Source organism: Mixophyes fleayi, chromosome 4, assembly GCF_038048845.1.
Source record: "Mixophyes fleayi isolate aMixFle1 chromosome 4, aMixFle1.hap1, whole genome shotgun sequence".
Taxonomy (NCBI): Eukaryota; Metazoa; Chordata; class Amphibia; order Anura; family Limnodynastidae; genus Mixophyes; species Mixophyes fleayi.
In genome coordinates this window covers 311,036,836-311,055,573 of record NC_134405.1, presented here as the reverse complement: position 1 = coordinate 311,055,573, position 18,738 = coordinate 311,036,836, and the positions used below count along the sequence as shown (strand labels likewise).

Sequence of the window (18,738 nt, the reverse complement as noted above, 5' to 3'; positions counted from 1 at the left end):
AGAGCTTACAACTCCTGAGCATTTTGCATGGTGTCACAGAGCTTTTTTTTTTACTGTGCAAATGCCAATTCAATACCACTTCTGAAGTGGAGTTATCCTACTTTTACAAAGATGTGACAACAATTTCTCATTCTGGGTGCTAAAGATAAAGTGCACACGTAAGGTAAAGTAAACCAATGTACCTGAAGATAAAAAGGGAATAAATATAACATTTAAAAGACAGCCCTATGTATCCTTAATTCCACTGTTAGAAAGAAAGCTCAACACTATCACTGAAGCTCAGATTTCTGTATATGTAGTGTGTTTGGCTTATTTATAGTCATCTAGGAACCACATTGCAGTTACTGTACATTAGCAAGAACTCATCTCTTTTTTAAGTCACAGCATTAAATTGATTGAGCAAATTGGCTTTTTTTTTGTAGTATTGTTTAGGGAGGCACACAGCTATCTTAATGTAAGTCGGGGCCTCTCATATGATGTATTATCTATCTGCAATACGTTTTGCTTTCAATTTAACATTTTTATATTTCACCAAATTTTGATACTCTCAGTGACCCTCCTAGTGGCAGAAGCATTCTGGAAGTGGTGATTGGCTTACACAAACATTGAATATATATGCAACTAAGACTTCTGTTTATTTTATGATATTAAAAGCAGGATTAATTACAACTTAGTTATGTTCTGGGCGGCTGATGAGTGCAGGGGATTCTGTGCTCTCTGCAGTTCTCTTGCACTTAACTCTTCCATTATTTACACATTTTACTAGTTATAAATTGATGCAGCAGCCAGGCCAGTTTTACTCCAAAGGCCTGAAGAAGCGCGAACAACAGTTTAAGGCGTACTGATGCCAGTTTTTGCCGGTGGCTGTCACTATATCGATGACCAAAACGCAGACAACACTTACCCCAACATGTTGAGGCCGAAGCTGTCAACAGTTATTCAAACACATAATCCAGAGTATTTGAAAAATTGACGTCCAACAACTGCGACCAATCAACATCCCAGCACCAGTAAACGACGTCACTGTGAAACGCAACACTATTATTCCTGCTGTTAAGGGGGTAATGGAAGGATGCACGGGCAGTACATTGTTATTTAAGAAAGGTTTCTACTGGTGCTGGAATGTTGATTGGTAGCAATTGTTGGACACCAGCTTTTCAAACACTCTGGATTATAAATCTGTCGGGAATGACAAATTCGGCCTCAACATGTCAGGGTAAGTGTTGTCGGCGTTTTAGTCATCGATATAAAGTACCCAACCTGTTTTTGCGGGCCAAAAGACAGTAGCGTAAAAAGAGAGGCCCAGGACACCAGGGGGTAAATGTATCAAACTGCGAGTTTGCCAGCGTGTTGAAATCGCGGAAAATCGCGTTTTAAAAAAAACCTGGAAATGTATCAAGCTGCGATTTTGACACTCATGTTCAAAATCGCTGGTCATCTCTGGCAATTTTGAGGGGATGTAAACACTCCCGAGTTTAGCTAACTCTCCTGTGTTTGGCAAACTCTCCTGTGTTGTAACAGTGAGTTGTAAACACATCACTGTTACACTGACCTGTCATACAGCTGCCGGAGCTCCGACAGCTGTAAAAACTGTAAAGAACAGATCAAAGTTCTTTTATCTGTTCTTTAACTTTTTAACACTGCCAGGGCAGTGTAACAGTGATGTGTTGATACAACACGCTGCTATCAAGCAGCGTGTTGTATCTGGCGTGTTTAGAAGCAAACTCTCCTGAGTTTGCTAACTCGCAGCTTCATACATTGGAGACTTGTATAGCTGCAGTGGCAAACAGTGGTGAGTTTGATCTCTGGCGATTTTGCAAGTAGCGATTTTGACAGAAGCAGAACTCTGGCGATTTTGTACGAAAACTCAGCTTCATACATCGGCTAGTTTCAACTCTCCCGAGAAAATCGCTGGAGTTGCAAACTCGCAGCTTGATACATTTACCCCCAGGACTACTTTAGTATTCCCGACACAGGTCCCCCTGGTTCTGTACATCACTGTGACAGTGTCCCAGCCATTTGTTAGCCAGATCAGGTTAACAGACTTTCTCTGTACAACTGCGGAGCCTAGTCTTGCAATGGACAACAAGTCTCTCTGCCCGGGAGAACAGATATGTAATGTGGAGGGGGGATGTGCTGCTACAGGGGAATGTGTTACTACAATGGTTAGGGGGAGAATGTGTTACAGGGAAGGGGAAGGGAAGGTGTGGTGAATGTGTTACTACAGTGTGGATGTGATACCACAGAGGTGAGAGGAGGAAAATGTTTTACTAGAGGTGAGAGGGGGAAATGTGTTACTGCAGAGGTGAGGGGCATAGCTCACTCCATATGTGAAATGACCACACTTACTACACAGGATGCCCTCCCCCCTCTATTGTTGTACATGCTTCTGTTATTGTGAGGACTTTTTTTTACAATGTTTATAAATATGGCATTACCAATGTATAGCAAAGCCTCAGCAATGCTATACCCTAATGTAACAGAGGCAATGCTACACTTGAAAACAACATGGGATAAATGTGGTGCAATCTGTACGCCTTATTTTACAATATTTGGTAAATATTTCACCCTCTCTAATACATTACACATGTAAATGTGCATTTTACAGACAGTAAAGCAGGCAGAAAACAAACAAATGAACCCAAATCATCAAAACAAAGAGTAGTTTTAATACATTATAAAAAAAATATTTTTTTGTATTACCTTCTTTTGTAACATATTTTGAGGGAATATCCATCCTAATCCAGGATCTTTAAAATGCCTCTGTACGGTGTCAATACCATCCAGATTTGCCAGTTTGCGAATTAAATAAACTCTATACCAGTCATTACCAGACTGTGCACATAAATTCTTCACACACGTCAAGTATTTTTCATTGATGGCTCCTGAAACACAATTTCGAATTTACCTGTCAAATGGTTTGGTCAACAGGCTAAAGCTGCCAGCCTTCCCTTTAAGCAAAGAAGCACTTTTCATGTTGTTTTTTGAATGCACAACACATAACGATACATAACCCACTGCATTCCAAATCCAATTCATGATCCTCATCCTCACTTATAAAGCCCTCCCCACAATGACTCCACTCTCTGCATCACTGACCATATCTCAAGATATATCTATGCTCCGCCTCAAACCTGCCCCTCTCCTCCCCACTTATCACCTCCACCCACTCCAGGCTTCAAGAGTTCTCTCAAACTGCATCCCACCACTGGAACGCCCTACATGACTAACCCCCAATCTTAAATCCTTCAAAAGCTCCCTCTTCTTGTTCGCCTACCCTCACCCCTCTTATACCTCGCACTGTCTACACCATCTGTCAGAAGGTAAGTTCTCACAGGCAGGGTCCTCTATATCCTTTGACTCTTGTCTTTACTTTATATGTTGTGTATTGTATGCTATATTTACTATGTTAGCTATGTATATTTTTTGTATTTGTTTTATTCTAATTTGTGTTTAAGTAACATCTGACTCATGAGTCATGTATTTTTATTGTGTTTATGTTTTATTACTCTATGTATTTTGTTTTGTATTGATGGACCCTTGGAGTGTTAAACGTTTGATGTGAAATGGGAAATATCACCTAATACAGGTGTACATGATAGTTGGCAAACACAGTTAAACATTTGTATGTGGGTTGTGTATTATATTTTCCAGTGTGTTTTTGCCAAAGAAAAGAAGCACTTTTTGGTCCACTGTATATTCTTGTACATAAAGGTCTTCTACATGCAGTCATTGTTAATCAGAGAGCCTTAGAAGTGGGGAGTGTTATGCTGTTTTCTCCTGACTCGTATGTCCACCACCCCCCCCCCCCCCAACTTCAATTATTTTGGGGCCAAGGGTTATTAATGTAGATGTTAATAAACGAAGTTTGGATTATCCAGCTCAGTGGCGCACGCAGGGGGGGTTTCTGAGTCTCTAGAAACCCCCCCTGCGCTAAGTGGCCACTGTCCTATACAGCAGCCGCGGCGCTGTCAAAGAAGCGTCCGCGGCGGTGCTGTAGTGTATACAGCACCGCCGCAGACGCTTCTTAGACAGCGCCGCGGCTGCTGTATAGGACAGATTTGACGAAACAGAGCTGCTGCGCTCTCTCGGGTTGTTTGTTTTTTTTGGGTCGGGGGGAACCCCCCCCCCCGCCAACAATCCTCTGTGTGCCCCTGCAGCTAATTAGCAGATAATCATCCCAGTGAAATGTATCATGGTATAATGATAACTTGTGATAAAGTAATAAAATCCCACAAATATAATACTTAACCTTCTCCCACTTACCGGATTTCACAGACAGTATTTCTGCTGCCTTGTCAAGTGCCAGCCTAACCCTGCCCACGTCTTGAAGAAAGAGAACAGACTTTTCATTATGTCTCTGTTGTTTGCTGTTCTGTAAGTATTCTTGCAGGAAGGACCCTTCATCTTCAAGGTATTGGTTTTTTCTAGAAGAATCTCTTTGAACGTTTTGTTCTTTTTCAAACAGCGAATCCTACAATAAAGTAGAAAATAATAAAGCAATATTCTTACTAATATCATTTATACATATATGAAAGTAATAACAAAGTAATAAGTTTGGTGAGATTGTCCAGGTCCCTGGAGGTTTCGGGGAAGATCAAGCTTAATAGAAGGATACAGTGGATATCTTGATTACTATTACTCCTCAAAATGCCCATATATGTTGTTATTCTGCCAGGATCTTAGGATGTTTTAGATAGAACTAGATGCAAATTGCAAAATACCACTGATGGCGACCAATATCTGATCAGGATATTTTAGATGTTGACTGCAAGGATTTCAAAGTCCTAACCAAGGATGAGCGGGCTCGGATTCCGCTAATCCGAGCCCACCCGAACAGTGGGGATCCGACGGGATCCGAGCACTGTTCGGGTACTTCCGGCCACCAAAGGAATCCGAAACGAGGCTATGACATCCAAGTCTCGCGTCGGATCTCGCAAGACTTGGATGTCATAAATTCTCACCTTGCGGCCGCCATCTTCATTTCGCCTGACATCAGGGAAGAGGGAGGGTGTGTAGGGTAGTGGTGTTCTGTCCTTGCTGAGTCCAGTGGTGCTTTATGCTTGTGTCCAGTGCTCTGTCCTTGCTGAGTCCAGTGGTGCATCAGTCCAGTGCTCTGTCCTTGCTGAGTCCAGTGGTGCTTTATGCTTGTGTCCAGTGCTCTGTCCTTGCTGAGTTCATTGGTGCTTTTGTCCTGTGCTCTGTGCTGCTGAGTACAGTGGTGCTTTTGTCCTGTGCTTTGTTCTGCTAAGTGCATAGTTATTTTAAAAGTATTAAAAAAAAAATGTATACATAAATAATTTAAAAAATATCTAAAAAAATAATTTAAAAAGTATAAAAAAAAATTCTAGTGCTATATATTCTTGCAGTACATAAACATAGTACTGCAATCTATAAAAAATTGTTCACTGTTTCTGCAGTCCCAAAGTGTGTGTGGTTTAGGGGTACTCTCTCTTGTGCTGCATATAATGGAGTACAAAAATTTGGAGGATAAAGTAGGGAAAGATCAAGACCCACTTCCTCCTAATGCTGAAGCTGCTGCCACTAGTCATGACATAGACGATGAAATGCCATCAACGTCGTCTGCCAAGGGTGATGCCCAATCTCCTAGTAGAGGGCATGTAAAATCCAAAAAGCCAAAGTTCACTACAATTAGTAAAAAAAGAAAGTTCAAATCATCTGAGGAGAAACGTAAACTTGCCAATATGCCATTTACGACACGGAGTGGCAAGGAACGGCTTCGGCCCTGGCCCGTGTTCATGACTAGTGGTTCAGCTTCACCCAAGGATCTAAGCCCTCCTCCTTCCCACCCCTCTAAAAAATTTAAGAGACTTAAGCTGTCATCAACAACACAGCAAACAACTCTGCCTTCTAGAGAGATGTCATCACAAATCCCCAAGGCGAGACCAAGGGTTTTGGTGGTTGCGAAGCCTGACCTTCCCATCACTGTACGGGAAGAGGTGGCTCCTTCCACCATTTGCAGCACGCCCTCTGCATATGCTGGAAGGATCACCCACAGTCCAGTTACAGATTTGGCTAATGAAGGTGTGAATGTTGTACACCGGGAGGAGGATATTGATGCAGCTGGCGCTGAGGAGGAACTTGAGGAGGATGCTGATGTGGTTATCTTAAATGAGGCACCAGGGGGGAAACAGTTGTTGTCCATGGGATGAAAAAGCCCATCGTCATGCCTGGGCAGAAGACCAAAAAATGCACCTCTTCTGTCTGGGGTTATTTTTATCCTAATCCGGACAACAAATGTATGGCCATATGTAGCTTATGTAAAGCTCAAATAAGTAGGGGTAAGGACCTTGCCCACCTAGGGACATCCTCCCTTATACGTCACCTGAAGAACCTTCATAATTCAGTGTTTAGTTCAGGACCTGTGGCTAGGACCGTCAGCAGTCCAGGGACACCTAAATCCCTTGGTCCTGTTGGATACACACCACCAACACCCTCCTCGTCAACTTCCTTCACGATCTCCATCAGATTTAGTCCTGCAGGCCATGTCACCAGCCAGATTGAGTCCTCTTCAATATGGGATTCATCCGAGGAATCCTGCAGCGGTACGCCTACTAATGCCACTGCTGCTGTTGCTGCTGGTAGTTGGTCATCTTCCCAGAGGGGAAGTCGCAAGAACGCTACGTCTTTCACCAAACAGTTGACCGTCCAACAGTCGTTTGCCATGAGCACAAAGTACGACAGTAGTCACCCTATTGCAAAGCGGATAACTGCGGCTGTAACAGCTATGTTGGTGTTAGAGGTGCGTCCGGTGTCCGCCATCTGTGCAGTGGAATTTAGACAGTTGAAGGAGGTATTGTGGCCCCGGTACCAAATTGGGTACCGGGGCAACTCCACTACGCAGTCCAGAAATCTTAGTATCAGATATTAAACTCTGTTCACTGTTCCTGCTACATCAAAAAAGCATGAACATGCCCTGCCATCAACAAAAATAGGATGTAGTGACGCGCTTGAACTCCACTCTCTATATGCTGCAGAGGATGGAGGAGCAGAAAAAGGCCATTCAAGCCTACACAGCCACCTAAGATGGGCCACGTGTTTGTGCCGCCCACTTGTGTCGCTTAGCTTAGACATCCAGCTACCTCGGTGCAACCTTTTGGTCTAAAAACAATATTGTGAGGTGTGAGGTGTGAGGTGTTCAGAATAGACTGGAAATTAGTGGAAATGATTGTTATTGAATGTTATTGAGGTTAATAATAGCGTAGGAGTGAAAAAAAACCCCAAAAAACTGGATTTTAGCACTTTTTATGCTTTTTTTAAAATAAATCAGAACCCAAAACCCTAAATCAGAACCAAAACTTTTCGTCGGGTGTTTTGGCAAAACAAATCAGAACCCAAAACCTCAAGCTAATCAGAACCCAAAACACTAAAAGTGGCCGCTGCACACCCCTAGTCCTAACCAGATCCAGGGAGCAAAGAGTTCTCTTCCTCTGGAGACCTTTTCTGAAATCACAGTATTTTGATTCCGGATACCTCCTTGAAAGGATACAGCTGAAAGGTAGCCTTGGTTCTAAGCCCTAATTTGTCCTCATGGAATATGAGAATGGAGATCTTCAAGACAAAGCAACTGGCTCCAAAACTCTTCTGGCAGAAGAAATAGCCCAGGAACTCAGTCTTCCAGGTAAGGAATTTGAACTCAACCAAACCTATTGGCTCAAAAGGAGGGTGCTGCAAGGCTGTCAACACCACTGGAGGGATGTATGGACAATGCACATACATCACTCCTTGAAAGAAGGTCTGCACGTCAGGCAAAAGAGAGTTTTTTCTGATATAAAACTGAAAGGGCTGAGTCCTAGACCCTCAAAGAAATGAGTGTTAATCCTCGCTATTTGGACCATCCTGCAGAAATTGCAGTAACCAGTCTAACCTGAAAAAGAGGTAGGAAACCCCTTCAATTAACACCAAGAGATGTAGATCTTCCAAATTGGTCAATCCTGGCAGAGACAGGCTTGATCATGGTCTGAATCACCCTGTCAGAAATCACCTTGGCCTTAGGAATAACACTTGGTGAGGTAAACTCTGATGAAAGAAAGGGCCCTGACTTAACAGGTCTGGTCTTAGAGGCAGGCGACATGCCAGGCCCTCTGCCAGACTGAGGATGGCTGCATACCAAGACTTCCTAGGCCAATCCGATGCCAGGAGGTTCACCAGAATGGCCTCTCTACCATTTTTTATTTTTTTAAACGTATATTTTTGAAAGTACAGAACAGTACACTCAATTACTGAATCACAATACAAAACATGACATGAAAACCACTTGAATGACAATACAGAAAAAAAAACCCAAACAGTTGGTAGAAAGTTTTCACTGCAACAATAGTACTGTGACCAGATTTTCTGGGGAATGTAATGATGGGAAGAAGGCATGAGAGGGGGGAAAGGGAAAGAAACGCTGTGGCTAGAACAGTCAAAGTAAAGAAAAAGAGCAATGGGAAGGGCAATATTGGGAGGGAGGAAGAGGAAGAGAGGAAGGGGAAAGTGAAAGATTACAGAGGGAAGATTTAAGTGAAAGTTGAGTGAAATTGAAAAAAGGACATCCATGGGTCCCATGCCTTGTTGAAAGATTTAGAGGAGTTAAGTATGCTTGTCATAAATTCCATACAATGTACATACCAGATTCTGGTCACAATAGAGGGAAGCGTAGTGGCCGAGATTAGATGGTTAATCAGTTTATTTTGGCATTGAGTGGCTGCGGGGACTTGCAGTGGGAGAAGGTAGTATTTGGGTTTTCATGGTGATGTCAAATTGGAGGACAGTGGAGATCAGGGTCTTAATATCAAGCCACAGTCGAGTAAGTTTTGGACATTTCCAAAATATATGGAGAAATGTACCCTCTAAGGAACACCCGCATCAGCAGCGGTCGGAGGAAACCGCAAGTATTTTTTTGAGACGAGTTGGATCCTATAACCTATGGAGCTGGAGGAAACATTCTCCCGTATTTCCAACCAGTCGTCTTCGTCTAAAGTCTCTTTCAGGTCACGTTTCCAAGCCCTTTCATGGGGATCTTGCACACTCATAGTAGAAAGGGCAAGTTCTGAGTAGATAGTAGAGCTAAGACCCATTGGAGATGAAGGCACAGGGTTTCAATAGTGGCAAATGAACGGGCGACTGGATGCGCTTGGCCGAATTATGGATGTTTCTTAGTTTCAGATGTTGGTATAAGGACTTAAGAGGAATGTTAAATTTAGCCTGAATTTCGGTGAATAAGGGTATAACTTATTACAGGCCAAAGCACTCAGGTATCTCACTTCATGTAAGTGCCAAGGTTGAAACAATGGGAAAAATGCGGGGAGTTAACAAGCGGAATTAGGGATGTGGAGATAAGCTATATTTTCAAGCAGCAGAGTCCCAGACTGCTAGGGAGTGGGAGACAATGGGATGGGAAATAAGGTGCTTGGAAGCACCTGTGGGAGCCAGAGGAGGAAAGCAGGAAGTAAACACAAACCTTCAGCCTTAAAGCCATACATGGGCGGTTTCAAAATGGCACCATAAGACCCATTGAGAAAGCCTGGCCGAGAGGTAACAATGTCTAAAATCAGGAATGCCCAGTCCCCCACCTCTGGAGGACCTCTGAAGAACTTGGAGGCCTACTCACGTAAGTTTACCCAAACAAACCTGTAGGTGGAAAATTTTAAGAATTTGAAAACATGATGGGGGGGGGGGGATGGATATGAAGGGTCTGAAAAAGGTAAAAAAGTCTAGGGAGGACATTAATTTTGATGGCATTAATACGGCTTATTCAGGAGATAATGTGATGGGACCCCTCTACCTTTTTCAGCACCCACGGATATGGAACGGACATGGTGTCCACTAGACATGCCCATGGTTCCCTCTCTCTGTAGCAGAAGCGCTCCCCTTGTGGTTCACCGAGATGCCACATCGATGTCTGAGCACCAGCTGTTGGAATATCTCCGGGTGAAGAGATCATTCCCTGGGATACAGGGTCTGCCTGCTGAGGAAGTCAGCCGCCCTGCTTCTTGATTCCCAATGAGTACAAAGCCAACTCCACTACTTGGTACACTGGAAGGGGTTATGGTCCTGAAGAAAGATCCTGGATACCTGCCAGGGACTTGCATGCCAATGATTTAAGAAGAGCTTTTCATCAGAAATTTTCAGATAAGTCTAGATTGAGGGGTAAATGACCCCCTTAATCTAGGCTTATCTGGGGTGGTAATGTTAGGAACAGCAGGTAACTGTTTTCTTTTTTGCTGCTGCAGTGTTGATCTCAGCTTAGATGTGATCACCTGAACTCCTCTCACCTGCAGCTCAATCTGACAACTGCCCAATCTTTGCCGGTTATAGCGTTCACTTGCTTGCTTCTCTATGCTCCCGCGTCTATGAAAAGTCTACCAGTTTTCCTGATTGATACCGCTGTGACCTCTGACTGGATACCGGCTTTGCTTGTTTGCTCGTGCCCCTGACCTTTGCCTGGATTCAGAATCCGCCTTTTCATATGAGAGATCACCTCCAACCTGCAGGATCATGGTGCCAGCTATCCGCTCCATCAGACTCACCTGTATCAGCAGTGTTTCGTAGTACAGTTTTACCTTTCTCCAGCATTTTCCCTGACACAGTGCTGCTCTCTAGCTCCATCTCTCACAGGCCACAGCTGGTACTACAACATGCTCTACTCCACACTGCCAATCTGTTATACTGGTGGAGGATGGTACTGCATTCTGTTGCTACTCAGTGTTCCTGCTTAAGCTGGTCCAGGAGAATCTCTGCTCAGCATCTCACTGTCAAGACCTCAGAAATAGCTTAGCCACAGACCTGGCCCAGGCTGACTCTGTCATTTCAGTGGGCACACTCACAGGCGAGCAATTTACCATTGTTGCTGGGCAAATGTTGTCAGTCCTGTCCCGACTGGGGGGCACAAGAAGCTAGGGCACTACCTGCAATGGTAGTGGCCATGTGTCCCCCAGCACCCCAGAGGCAATCCCTGCTCCAGGCATCCCGAGCGGCGTCTGAGGGATGCAATCCACAAAAGAAGTGGCCATGGAAAAATTAATAAACTAAAACACTGCTAAAACAAAATAAAAAGTGCAATCTTCAAAAATCCGGCAGGCACTTGACAAGACTGGGGTTCAGGAAGCAGTCAATGGGGTATAGAGGGGGAGGAGCTTCAATTATTAGCAGTACATTTGAAAGTGCTGAAGGCAGGGCCATCTTTTCCATTGGGCACGATGGGCAGCTGCCCGGGGGCCCCACGGGCAAGGGGGCCCCATAGGCACGGCTCTTAATGAGAATAAATAATCCTGCTAAAGAAAAAAACCTGCAAAAAAACCTGCAAGGGTCACTGAGCAAGTACATCTATCTATCTCTATCTCTATATATCTATATCTGTATCTGTATACATCTATATATCTATATCTAGGGGCCCGGTGCACTGCTTTGCCCGGGGGCCCATAATGTTGTTAAGATGGCCCTGGCTGAAGGCTCCAGCTACCATTCTTTATACCCAGTGTTCCATTGTCCCTCATAGATCAAAGATAAATCTAATTAGTATCGATTGGAAAAAAATTAATCCCAGATTTGTTTGTTTTAAAAAATGATTTTGTTCAAAGAGCAAATCTAACTCTAATCCTAATCTACTTTTAAATACATATTTGCATGACGTTCCTATTTACTGTGTGATCCAGTCACCTGGACCAACTCCTAAATCACTGGATTGCAAACAAAATAGGGACACTTGATTTTTTGGTCTGCCTCATCAAATCTGATTCGATGTGTACTGTTCAGAGTGATCACTAGGCAGGCAATTTTCCATTGAAAACATGACCATTTAAATGTTGTGGTCACTAAACAACATATAAATGCTATTTAGATTTTGCCTTTGCAGGGAAAATTGGCAAAGAGACATCTCATGGTGGGATAAGTAAACATATGTAAACACAGTTCTACATAACTTAGCCCGTATATTACTAGCAACTAGAAAAACATTTTTTGAAACAGATTTGAATATTGTAATATTTGGTTAACTCAAAGACTTCTAATCTAATTTTTAAAGACAAGCTTACTAGAGCTACATTATCTTACATTACTGATAATGTTACAATGTGACTACAGCTGTAACTAGGGGTGTAAAGCAGGAAACTTCTCCCTCTTTAAACAAGTAGAGTCCAGGATTTTCCTGAGGAAAAGACTGGGCTGTAATGTATTCTTTTTGTAGGTGAAGTATGGACTTCAGGGTAAGAAATGGTTGAAGTTGTATTTTCAGTGGCTGACATCTTTATGGATTGCCCCTTTGATCAATTTTTCAAGAACTCTTGTGAATTGCAAAAAGGTAATAATATATCCATTCTGTACATATAACAGGAATGGCATATTGCAGTCTGGAAAGATATGTATGAGTCTTACCTCCAAACAGTTTACAAATAGCAAGTAGACTTCTGTAGTGTCCTCTAAAGTCAAAAGATTTTTATCCTCCACCGTAGTTAAATACTCTTGAGCATAATCCATTATAATATCAAAGCTGAAATAAACAGATTGGAAACACAAATAATATTTTGTGCCATGTCATTCAACATATTGTATGCATGCAAAAGAAGAACAAGATAATGGACAACACATCCATTGAAGTCTATTACCTATACTTCAAAAGCAGCTTCAGTATTACTGAGCGTATCACTGGAGTTTTGTCCACAGCATCCTCAAATGGTGAAAGTGACCTTGTTGAACATCTTGTCCCTGCATTTTAAGGGATGGAAACTTGTTAGTTTGAAAAACAAACACCACCTAATAGATCAACTGAGATAAGGAAGCAATACTTACCAATATTGCCAAAAAGAAAAGACAGCAAATGGTGAATGACCTTCTTTTCCGGTGGGGTATTGTCTTTGAAGCACATGGTGCATATAATATCGACAAAAAATCCATTGCACAGTTTACGAAAATGAACATTTTTCTCTATCGAGTCCCTTGAAATGACAAACAAATTGGAACATGTCCTTGATTTACTCTCATTTTTTTCCAATACCAGAAAAAATAAAAAGCATGAGCGAGTATCTTTAGTTCTTTCAATAAATGTATGCATAAGGTTCCAAAAATAATCAGAACTACAAACATATATATTTTATACTATAGTTAACTAGTTACATTCTTTGTACTGGTAACCTTACTTGCTCATTTCACTTACAGTCTTACATCATCTAATTGCTCAGTACGTGTATATTCCCATAAACACACTGGTCCTACTGTCATTTTATCTACATTCTGTCTCTCTTTTATTCTAACCTAACTTAATTCAGTTATGCAGTTTGTATCATTTTACACACCGGCAGTTTATCTATCTGTCAAGCCTCTTGGCTGTCCCTTGAAATCAATTTGAACTTTGTCACAGGGGCACAATTTAAAACCAGTTCATGATCAGTATATTCTCCTACAGTTCATTGTTGTCCTCCCAGTTAATCTTATTCTTCCTCTATTTTCTACAATAAATACCAGTCTTAATCTCACCAATCTGCTCTCTCCTTAAAAGTCTATATTACAAACATACCTATATAGTCTAATCAGTAACTGCTTGCTATATACACTCTATACTAAGTGTATGGCACTTACCGCTGCTGCAGCCCCTGCCATATTCGGTGGGCTGGCTTTACTAAGTCCTCTGTTGAGGAGGGTCAAATGATCAGTAAATCTCATATAATAAGACCATATATGTTTACTGATGGGGTGAGCCACACAGATGCATGTAGGTAGTACTTATATTTGAATATGCACAATTACTGCTTGAAAATGGCACACCATACCATATCAAAACAGATGGGAGAATGGTGCATATTCATGCATGTTGTCAGCATGCATAAAAGTGTGAGAAAAGTATGTGTGATGGGTGTAAATGTAGGTATGCACTTTTGCAGTGTAACTGCCTTAAATTACCCTCACACTGATGTAGTTTTCGTTTGGAAGGTCATGCAGATAGAGACCTCAGTATGATTAACTGTAATCAGTAATAGGGTGATTCAATTTGCACAATCCCAAATACTTGTTTTCTTTATTCTACACGCCAAATTATAACTTGTACATAGATAATAAATGCAAGCTTACCGTATTTCTGTAGATACAACCATTGTGAAGGACTCTGGGATCTGGGCTTTACATAATGGACAAATCATGTAACCAGTATCTAGCCACTGCCTTAGACAAGACTGGCAGAAAACATGGTTACATTCCAGGCAGATCGGCTCATTTGGGTCACCTTGGCAGATTGCGCATGTTGGCATTCCATACCTATCAGGAAGACATAATAAATAAAACAATAGTAATGATAATATTGATTAAGAATAGATTTAATTGTGAATTTCAAGTAACACTAGTGTGGCTGGTTCCCTTCCCCAATCCATGTGTTGTGAGAAATGTATTCACTGCCATTTATATTTATATTGCAGTATGTATAAATGTCCAATCTATTATGTGTTTGAATGTTTTAAAGGTGCACCCTTCCCCCTCACATGTTGGGGGAATGCTTTATATCTAAGAGCGTAGGTGTAGGTTGTCTGTAGAGAAATGTAGAAATGCACCGTGCAGATGTTTACCTGTTTAAAATTAGAAATGCATTAATGAACTTGTATGTAAATCCCAACCTTGTGATCCAGTGGGCTGCAGTGGCATTGGAGAGGCTTCAGATGGTACCACACGAGACTCAGGAGACAAAGTGCCACACTACAGTCTGGAAGGTGCCTCTAGTAGCTGCAGCAGGGAGTAACTCAGGATCTAGCTGCAAACCTCTGAGAGATTTTGACTTAAGAGTGGGCAGGCAACCCCCAGAGAATCCATAGATACTTTGGGAGGGATATTTAAAGATAAATCTCCAAGCCCAGACTTAGTGTCACCAGGGTGCAGAGGGGGGGGCAAGCCACCCCTCATTCTCGCAGTGCATGGACATAGGCAAAAGCACTCCTCCTGGACACCGAGTACAAGGTTACAGGTGTGAACAACGGTCTTAACTGATGTACAGAGTTGTTGAATCAACCTGGGTTGGTTAAAGGGTTAGGGTGCTGGATTATGCCCTGCCAGTGTAAAAACTGTATATATAGGGCAGCAAACTTACATGTAATGTGTGTGTGTACATTCTTACACCCAACACATTTAGTGGTGTGTTGTGTGTAACAAGCTCTTTTAAAAGCTATTGATTACCAATAACCATCACTAATTTTAAAGATCCTGCTGTATTCCTGCGAGACACCTATACTTGCTGTATTCATGTGACATAAGCAAACACCCCTTTCCATCCCCAGGCTGTTTTGTATTGGGCCAAGTGTTCAAAAATTAGACAATGCTCTGCTTGGTACTCAACAGTCTTGATCCAAAGAAAGTGGCTAGGAGATTCCAGTCATAGTCACCAGTAAAGGGGTCCTGCAACAGCACCCAAAAGCAGTTCCAGGTACCGGTGAAGGAGCATGGCAGTGGCAGAGACTATTCTCCTACAGCTGGGGGAAACAACAGTGGTGTGCAATTGACACAGTCAGTAAGTTTCTGGTGGAACCAGAGGTAGTGGGTCAGTAACCAATCTGTAAAACAAACACTCCAACAGGGTGGCAGAATAAGCCCATCCTATCACAGCTAGGGTAAAAGTGTGAGCTATGGTAAGCTACTTGAAGGCAAAATGCATCATCATGGTAAACACTCTCGTATTAACTACTTTCTGTTAGTGCACAGTTTAGTGCTCCCAACTCATATGGATGTTTTCATTCATAAATAAATACATAACTTTATTTTTTTTAAATTACCTTGAAACGCTCTCGGCAACTTCATTTCTGCATCTATGAAGAACATCAACAACTGCTATGAAAGGTTGGTGAGACTTTAAATCAGCAAAGTCTTCCAGACACTGCGGAAGAAAGCACCAAAATAAAATTATAGCTATGAATTGGTAACAACTGGTACAAGCATTAGTAAATTAGCAATAAATATGGAAAATGATGCTGAGTAAAATAAAGACCACTGAAAAATTACCTATTGTTTTGCACAACTATTTTTGTTTAACAAAACCTAAAGTACTTCCATTTTTCCCCGCCAAACGTTACTGCCTGGTAAAGGCAAGTACTCTTGCACTTTTGTGATTAATTGCACTATTATATGAAATAGCTTATATCTCCCTTGGACTCACCAAAGCAAGTCATATGAACACCCCCACTCAAATTAGCAATAGTTTTTCTTTATTTGACCCTCTACCACGTCGCCATACCTAACTTACCCTTAGCTCTCCTCTGTCTTATGGAAGATTGGCTTATTGACATTCAAAGCTCTACACAACTAGGGTCCTGGAACAGGGTCCTTGAAGCAGCTTATGATTCCCTATACTCCCACCTGCTCATATCAGCCAGTAGATAAAGGACTACTAACAGTTCCTAGAATCTTACAATTAATTTGGGGTTGATCTTTTAGCTTTGTAGCTCCTATTATCTGGAACCCACTTAATCATATAGTCCGCGAGGCCTTACTCTAAAAATCTTCAAAGACAGACTTTACTGTTTTGTTAAGCATTTCATTATTGCCCCTTCACTTTCTGAAAAAAACTAAATGCTTAGCTCTCTCTTCTGTACTCTCTTAATATTTAAATTAATTTGAGAGCTTCCTTCCTTGTGCAGAGACAGGCTGTGAGCAAAGTGCTGCACTGGGGTGTCTCTTTTCTGCTCTCTAAACCAGAGGTGCATAGTGCTGTAGGACTCTGCTGATCAAGTCATAGAGAAGTTTAACCAGAGATGCACAATTTAAGTGTTAGGAAACCTTGCAACTGTGATTTTGCTACTGGCAGGCTTCTGCAGCATTTTGGTACTGCTTCCTCTCATGTTTAGAATATGGAAGAGAAGCAATATGATCAGCCAATCATGGGTGCAGCATAATTGCCATTTGTCCCAAATTTCCAAGGACAGTCTTGGATTTTAGATATGTCCTTGAAATTTTGTTCTTGAAAATGTCCCTATTTTTACTTATTGACAAACTGCACAGTAAAATGTCTCTTGCTCTGCATGTTAGATGCAATTTACACCATCTATTCTTATCCTCTAGGCTTTATATGCTATCAAATGAAAAGGAGCATAGAAGGCAAAAAAGAGGATTTTTGTACTTCCGTTAAATCCGTTTCTCCAATTCCGTCTGGGGGACACTGCTTACCATGGGTTGTGGAGGGGAGCATGGGAGTTGGCACCTAGCTAGTTAACTTTAGCACTGCTGACAGACCCCTCCCCTCTACAATCCCCCTGCCTCTTCCTCTTCAGTTAGTTAAAAAGCCCCAAGAAGAAAATGCAAATCAACCAAGAGCACACAGAGGAAAAGCATAAGGGAGGGATCGCAGTGTCCCCCAGACGGAATCAGAGAAACGGATTTAACGTAAGTACAAAAATCCTCTTTTCTCTTTCATCCAGTCTGGGGGACACTGCTTACCATGGGGACGTTCTAAAGCAGCCCCCTAAGGGTGGGACCGCTCTGAAAGACCCGCTCGTAGAGCACTACGAGCGAAATTTGCATCCGCGGACGCAAATACATTAAACTGATAAAATTTGGTAAAGATGTGGACAGAGGACCAGGTGGCTGCCCTACAAAGCTGGTCCGCAGAAGCCCCATTTCTCGCTGCCCACGATGCCCCTACCGATCTGGTGGAATGGGCCGTAAGTCTCTCTGGCACAGGACGGTTAGCACTTATGTAAGCCTGCTTAATAGTTGCCGTAATCCATCTTGCAATAGACTGTTTTGAGGCAGGCCAGTCTCTTTTATTAGAATCATAAAGAGCAAACAGAGAATCTGTACGCCTAACCTGGAAAGTTCTCTTAACATAAATACGGAGAGCCCTAACCACGTCTAACATTTTTCATAGACTGCTGATCAGAATGAGAGGGTGATGAAAAGACCGGAACCACAATTTCCTGGTTCAAATGGAAAGCCGAAACTACTTTTGGAACAAAAGAAGGGAGAGTTCTTAATACCGCTCTGTCCTCGTGAAAAAACAGATATGGTTCCCAGCAAGACAGAACTCCCAATGCTGAAACCCTGTGTGCAGATGCAATCGCTAAAAGAAAAACGACCTTTCAGGTCAGATACCTAAAATCTGCGCAAGTAATGGCTCAAAAGGAGGCCCTTTAAGCATATCAAGTACCAGGTTAAGATCCCATGGTGCTGTAGGCGGAACTTAGGGAGGCTGAATATGTAAGACTCCCTGAAGAAAAGTCTTGATGTCTGGCAAATCCGCTAACTTCAGGTGAAAGAAAACTGAAAGCACCGATACCTGAACTCTTAAGGAACCTAAACGGAGACCCGCTTCCAGCCCATCCTGAACAAAAGCCAATAAGCGAGGGAGACGAAAAAAAGACATGTGACAGGAATTATTTTCGCACCATCTGATATAGGCTCGCCAAATACGGTGATAGATGGGAGCTGAAACCGGCTTTCGAGCTCGCAGCAGAGTGTTCACTACACTGGGGGAGAAACCCCTAGCCCTCCAGAGCCTGGCTTCAACAGCCATGCCGTTAAACTGAGCTGAGGTAAGTTCTGGTGACGAAAGGGACCTTGCAGAAGAAGGTCGTCTCGCGACAGAAGACTATGTCCTTGTCCTACCGCCATGGAGATTATGTCCGCGTACCACACTCGACACGGCCATGAGGGAGCTATTAAAATTACCGGAAGACCGCCCTGCCTCACTCATCTGAGTACTTGAGGAAGCATGGGAATCAGGGGAAACATATCCCAACCTGAAATCCCATGACATGGTCATCACGTCCA

At 42.5% G+C, this 18,738-nt stretch overlaps 1 protein-coding gene across 1 annotated transcript in view; it reads right to left on the bottom strand.

The window, feature by feature from the left end:
* Positions 1–18,738, bottom strand: part of RNF213 (ring finger protein 213) — a 180,465-nt gene that overhangs the window by 24,250 nt on the left and 137,477 nt on the right. The window contains exons 42-48 of the mRNA XM_075210035.1: positions 15,750–15,850; positions 14,068–14,250; positions 12,793–12,938; positions 12,609–12,708; positions 12,379–12,493; positions 4,267–4,474; positions 2,704–2,885 (exon numbers count right to left, since the gene is read on the bottom strand). Coding sequence (XP_075066136.1) covers positions 2,704–2,885; positions 4,267–4,474; positions 12,379–12,493; positions 12,609–12,708; positions 12,793–12,938; positions 14,068–14,250; positions 15,750–15,850 — 1,035 coding nt within the window. The remainder of the gene's footprint in view (positions 1–2,703; positions 2,886–4,266; positions 4,475–12,378; positions 12,494–12,608; positions 12,709–12,792; positions 12,939–14,067; positions 14,251–15,749; positions 15,851–18,738) is intronic.